Raw genomic sequence first — 5,434 nt, 5'->3', positions numbered from 1 at the left:
CGGGGCGGGCCCGGGGTGTAGTCCGCCCCGCCGGCGGCGAGGGGCAGCGGAGACCGGGCCGAACCGCGGTCGGAGGGCATCCCCCGTGGGCCAGGGTATTCGCGAGCGGGACACCGCCGCAAAATGGCGGCCGCGAGCACGAAGCTGCGCCCTGCGAAATGGCGGGAGCGCCGAGTACCCGGATGGAGTGGCGTGGGGCGCATGCGCGCGTGGGTGGGGCCAGGCTGGGGCTCCTCCCCGATTTCCCGTTGGAGTAGTGCGAGGGCGACACAACCCCGGTGCCACCCCGAACGCCCCAAGTTTGGGTCCCAGTTACGTGCTGCCGGGCGCCTTCTGGCCTGTATTTCGGAGCCATTCAGCGTAGGCTACCAGCCTGTAAAGGGTCGGTATAAGCACCGCCCTGCTTTGATATCCCGGCGCAGAGTTCCCGCCCCGCCTGCACAGCGCCCTGCAGTGGACCAAGCACGTTGCCACTCCGCCCGCCCCGCGACGGTCGGGTTAGGAGTTAGCCCCTCGCTGTTTGCAACGGGCAGAAACCAAGGTGCACTCAGCCAGTGACGATGGTGGCCGATGCCTGCTTTCAGGGTGTAGCCCTAAACGTCCCGTGAGGGCGTCCCCTGCCTGGAGTTTTGGGGCTCCACAGCCAGGCAACACTGAGTATTGCAGAACCGCAGTGTGGCCCCAGCTTTCAGGGACCCCCCCCCCCCCCCAGTCTGGGGAGCGGAGTTGGCCCAAACACAGAAAAGCGGCCAGGGACCCAAAGTGATAAAGGAATTAAGGGTTTGTTTGAATTAAGTCCTGGGTGTGGGCTTGGGATGGTTAAAGGGCAGAAAAATAGTTTCCCAGCGTTTCCCCCCGAAACATACGTTATTTGTATAAAGTAAAGTGTGGGGGGGGCGTTGAGTCTCAAAGCCCCTGCAGGACCTCTGAGGCTTTTGATGATGTTTGTCACAGGCCGCCATGGCATCAGATGAAGGCAAGCTTTTCGTCGGAGGGCTGAGTTTTGACACCAACGAGCAGTCACTGGAGCAGGTCTTCTCAAAATATGGACAGATCTCAGAAGGTGAGGCTGGTGCCAGACTGGTGGCTGAGTGGGGTTGCTCACGGGGAGGGCTGGGTGCTGACCGCGGGCCTCTCCCCTGCACAGTGGTGGTCGTGAAGGACAGGGAGACCCAGCGATCGAGGGGCTTTGGGTTTGTCACCTTTGAGAACATCGACGATGCCAAGGACGCCATGATGGCCATGAACGGGAAGGTGAGGGCCGGCTGCTCTGGGGTTCAGTGGGTCTGGGCTGCAGACCGAGGGCGGGAGGTGCAGAGGCTAACTGTGTCCATTTCTGGTCTCCAGTCTGTGGATGGGCGGCAGATCCGGGTCGACCAGGCTGGCAAATCGTCTGATAACCGATCCCGCGGGTACCGAGGTGGCTCTGTCGGGGGCCGGGGCTTCTTCCGCGGGGGCCGAGGTCGGGGCCGTGGGTTCTCCAGAGGTGAGTGCCACTTGCAGGGACAAGGTGGGGGCACTGCTGCAGAAGCTGACACTCACTTCTCCTTCCCGTCCCGTCTGTAGGAGGAGGGGACCGCGGCTACGGGGGGAGCCGGTTCGAGTCCAGGAGTGGGGGCTATGGAGGCTCCAGAGACTACTACAGCAGGTACGGGCGGTGGTCCTGCGCAGGGGGGCCTGGGGGGCTCTGTGGGGACGCTGGCACGGGGACTGGTGAGAGTCCCCCGAGGTGGCCCCCGGCGCTCACCTGTGTCCTTCCTGCAGCCGGAGTCAGAGTGGCAGCTGCGGTGACCGGAGCTCGGGCGGGTCCTACAGAGATAGCTACGACAGTTACGGTAAGCGGCGCTCCAAGGGCCTGTGGTGGGAGCTCAGTGAGCCTCAGTGCCCTCTGGGCAGTGCTCAGACCCGGTCACTATGTTTGCCCCGTAAGGGACGAGACTGTCCTCTTGGGTCTCGGTGCCAGCAGCCACTTCTGCCACAGAACGTAAAGGCAAAACCAGGCTGACCAAGGAGGAAAGGGAGAGCGAGGGCCCACCGAGCAGAGCAGGCCGCATCCGTGCATGTGGGCCGTGCCCGCCACCCTCGGCCATGGGGGGGGTTGGTCGCTCCCGAGCCCCCAGGGCTGAGCCCCCAGGTTTGGGCCGGGAGTGGAATGCTGCCTCTCGTCGCGTGCTTCAGCGCCTTTACACTGTGCCTGCTTCTTGTTCTCAGCTACACACAACGAGTAAAAATCCTTCCTGCTCGAGATCGTCCTTCCAATGGCCGTATATTTAAAGATTTTGGGAGCTCCGCTGAATCGTTAATGTGTAGTGATCACACGTCCTTGTACCCACTTTTGTAGTCTTACTGGTTCTGATCTTGTCAAACACAGCCTGACTGCTTCTGGCCCCCAGATGGCCTCGTTACTACACTTTGCTTTTTAAGGAAGCGCTGTCTGTTTTTAAGAGTCTTAAAAACGTTTTGAAGAGCACTTCCAGTTTTACCTTTTTACCGTGAGCCAAGAGTTCTTTTTTTAGAAAATCACCAGGGGTTGTGAGAGTTTTGTTTTTTTGTTTTCGGTTGTGTTGTTTTTTTCTTTTTCTTTTCAGTGGGGTTGGCCCCATGAATTTGGGTGCCCCGAGTCACTTCTCTTTGAGATTGAACAGACTCTGAATCTGCTCTTTGTCGGAAGCTGAGCAAGTTGTAGCATTTTTCCAACTCGGTGTCACGTTTCTGAGTGTAGCGTGGTAGAACCGTGCGGGTGGCAGCAGAGCACCCGGGCTGCCCTGGCCCGGCCCGGGCGCCCACCTGTCGTGTGGGACCCACAGTAGACTTGCAGACATCCCCGAGAGGTTCTTGAAAATGTGTATTTATATTGTCCTTTTTTGCCGGAAGACGTACGCATATCCCGTCAATGTTGTATCTGAAGTGGTGAAGGAATTCTTGTACGCAGTTTTCTTTGGCTTCACGAAGCCGATTAAAAGACCATCTGAATGAACCTCGCTCTGACCATCTCCCTTTGATTGCACCACACGCGCCCTGCAGGGGCTCGAGGCAGGCAGACCTGAGCGGAGAGGGCAGCTAGAGGACTAGGTCCGCAGTCCTGCCCGAGGCTGCCACAGCTAGAGGAGAAAGGCAGGGTCAGTGACGCTGGCTGGGCCCCTGTGACAGCCAACGACCACCGGCCCCAGTTAGGCGAGCAGGTGGGTGATGGGAGCGGGCTCTCGGACCGCAGGGCAGCCCCGGAGCGCTTCTGGCCATGGCAGCCAGAAGGCTCGATGGGGCGGGCAGCCTAGCAGGGACGGTGGACACGCGGGCGCCCGACGCTGACCCTGAACTCCTTAGTCTAGAAGCAGGCCAGAGAGCAGACACAGGCAGGGTCCCCGGGTGACCACAGACTGACCGGCTCATTAGCTAGCTCTGCTGTTGCTTTACAAGTTCTGAGCGTTCTCTGCTAGCCTATGGAAGCTGCAGCCCCTCGGAGGACAGAAGTGTTGTGCGCCCAACAGAAACCTCTGAGACGCAAGCTGCTCCCTGGGCTAGCTCATATGTGGAGATAGTCCTGTAATTCGAGGTAACTCCTTTTGCTCGTCCGCATCCCTCCTCTTGTTGAGAGCTCATTTGAAAGTAAAGTCGTGTACCCGGGGAATGTTCCTTTGACTTTTTTGCTTTTTCTTTTTCCTTTTTAAAAAAAAAAAAAAAAAAAATCAAGCTAGAACTAAAGGCAGACCCCGGCCGTTTGCCCTTCCCCGCCTGCAGCCAGGCGAGCGGCCCAGGCAGTTGAGCAGGATTGGAGACCACCAAACGCCCCGCCTTTTGGAATTTTTTGTTCATCAATTGACTGTCTTTTCCAGACCTCTTTGAGTCACACTCCTAACTAGCTCTCTCTGATGTCTGTTGCTGCCATGAGTTTTTTCTCAGAGCCCGCGCCGATTTCTAAGCAGCTCCATCCCAAGTGGGTAGCTGGCTCTGCTTAAGAGTACAAAGTGGCCTGGCCCATCTGAAAGGCGCAGGCCCGCCCTGGGCACGCTGGCCCGTGGCGGGGCCTCTTGGGTTGGCCCCGATGACTAGCTTGAGACCCTCCTAGGAGCTGTGGATGGTTTCGGGGGAGTCGGGGAGGGGCGGCTGTGAGCTCAGCCAGGGTGTCAGGATTAACACTCCTTTGCTTTGGCAGGTTGAATGGAAGCCAGTGCGACCCGGAAGGGTGACCCGAGAGCAACAACGACCTGGGGTCACTGCCCCAGGAGGAACTTCACCCGGGAGCAAGAGCCAGCGGCACAGCTGTCTGCCCTTGCAGTCCGTCACCTGTAAGTGCTTCTCGGCGGGGGAGACATGTGGCCCTGGCCCTTGTGGTGGGTTCTCCCCCGTCCTGGCTGTGTGACCCCTGTCGGGGGCAGCGTGTTCATCTCCTGCTGGAGCAGCCCTCGTGTCCCCCTCTCACCTCTCCCGTCTTTCCAGCAGGTGCTTCACTGGCGAGGTTGGGGTGCGGGGCTTCAAGGTGCTCCAGGAGGATGGGCGTGTGGTGCTGGCACGGCGGCCAGTCCTCACTCGTGATGTGACAAGACAAATGTGGAAGGTGCATTTGAATAAAGGGATGGTGTGTACACCCACAAATCTGAGTCTGGTGTGGGGTGCGTCGTGGAGGGCCGACACTGAGCTTCAGCCTGAGGCCTGGCCGGAGGGGCTGTGGTGGGGAGTTCGCTAGAGATAGCCTCCTCTTGGGGCCTTCGTTCTGGCCACGAGCTGGATCCAGACCCGGAAGGCCAGGCGGCAGTTCATTGCCCCCCCACCCCGGGGCAGTTCTCTCGGGCAGAAGGAGCCGTGGAGGAGGTGGTCCCTTGGCGGCGCGTCCCCCGGAGCCAGGCAGAGGCCTTGCCAGAGTAACCCCGGGCACCTTCAGCTTGTCCGCCCCCGGAGCCGGCCTGCCTTCCCAGGCTGTTTGCCTCCAGGCCTGGTCTTGGGGTGCAGAGCGTTGGGGCTGAGCCCCGGTTCTAGCTGCCTTGGACTCTGGGCGAATTACCTCAAGTCTCAGCAGGGTGAGGTCCCGGTCACCGGTACCCCCCCCTTCTCCCACGGGGTGTGTCTGGTCCCTCCTGGCCCCCGCCAAAGGCGGGATGCCCAGGCTCACAGCCGGGACAGGTCTCCCCTCCTGGAGGGCCAGGGACAGCGGGCCACCGTGCTGGTGTCACCGAAGCCCAGGGCGACCGGGGGCGGGGACGCGAGAGTTCCAGGGCCCAAGTGGGAGGGAGGCCCGCAGGGCACGGTCGCGCCTGTCCCCTCATCGTAGTCCCCCTGCGGGGCGGCCGCGGTGCTCACGCTCTGGGCCGGGGACACAGAACTGCGGCTCCGAGCCTTCGGGGTCGGGGTGCTCGCGGAGCCGGCGGGGCGCGGGGTACCTCCCCGCTTCGGGTGAAGCGAGGTGAGCGGCCGGGGGCGGTGGCGGGCCGGGCCTTTC

General features: G+C 61.0%; 2 protein-coding genes across 3 annotated transcripts in view; both read left to right on the top strand.

Annotated features, from left to right (window-relative positions):
* The first annotated feature begins 934 nt into the window (after nucleotides 1-934).
* CIRBP (cold inducible RNA binding protein) lies at nucleotides 935-4,593 on the top strand. Of its 2 annotated transcripts, XR_003002546.1 has the most exons (7): nucleotides 935-1,063; nucleotides 1,148-1,254; nucleotides 1,348-1,486; nucleotides 1,567-1,648; nucleotides 1,765-1,835; nucleotides 4,154-4,286; nucleotides 4,441-4,593. XR_003002546.1 is itself a non-coding variant. In XM_024740113.1 (6 exons), the coding sequence occupies exons 1-6, from the start codon at nucleotides 961-963 to the stop codon at nucleotides 2,226-2,228; spliced, it is 519 nt and encodes a 172-aa protein (XP_024595881.1). In that variant the 5' UTR covers nucleotides 935-960; the 3' UTR covers nucleotides 2,229-2,977. The 2 variants fall into 2 exon arrangements, 1 of the variants encoding a protein (XP_024595881.1); XM_024740113.1 differs by lacking the exons at nucleotides 4,154-4,286; nucleotides 4,441-4,593 and adding an exon at nucleotides 2,212-2,977.
* Nucleotides 4,159-5,434, top strand: part of FAM174C (family with sequence similarity 174 member C) — a 3,971-nt gene continuing 2,695 nt past the window's right edge. Inside the window, exons 1-3 of the mRNA XM_024740001.1 lie at nucleotides 4,159-4,286; nucleotides 4,441-4,555; nucleotides 5,267-5,371. Coding sequence (XP_024595769.1) covers nucleotides 4,159-4,286; nucleotides 4,441-4,555; nucleotides 5,267-5,371 — 348 coding nt within the window. The remainder of the gene's footprint in view (nucleotides 4,287-4,440; nucleotides 4,556-5,266; nucleotides 5,372-5,434) is intronic.

Source organism: Neophocaena asiaeorientalis, unplaced genomic scaffold (assembly GCF_003031525.2).
Source record: "Neophocaena asiaeorientalis asiaeorientalis breed wild unplaced genomic scaffold, Neophocaena_asiaeorientalis_V1.1 scaffold469, whole genome shotgun sequence".
Lineage (NCBI taxonomy): Eukaryota > Metazoa > Chordata > Mammalia > Artiodactyla > Phocoenidae > Neophocaena > Neophocaena asiaeorientalis.
This window is presented reverse-complemented; position numbering and strand designations above follow the sequence as displayed.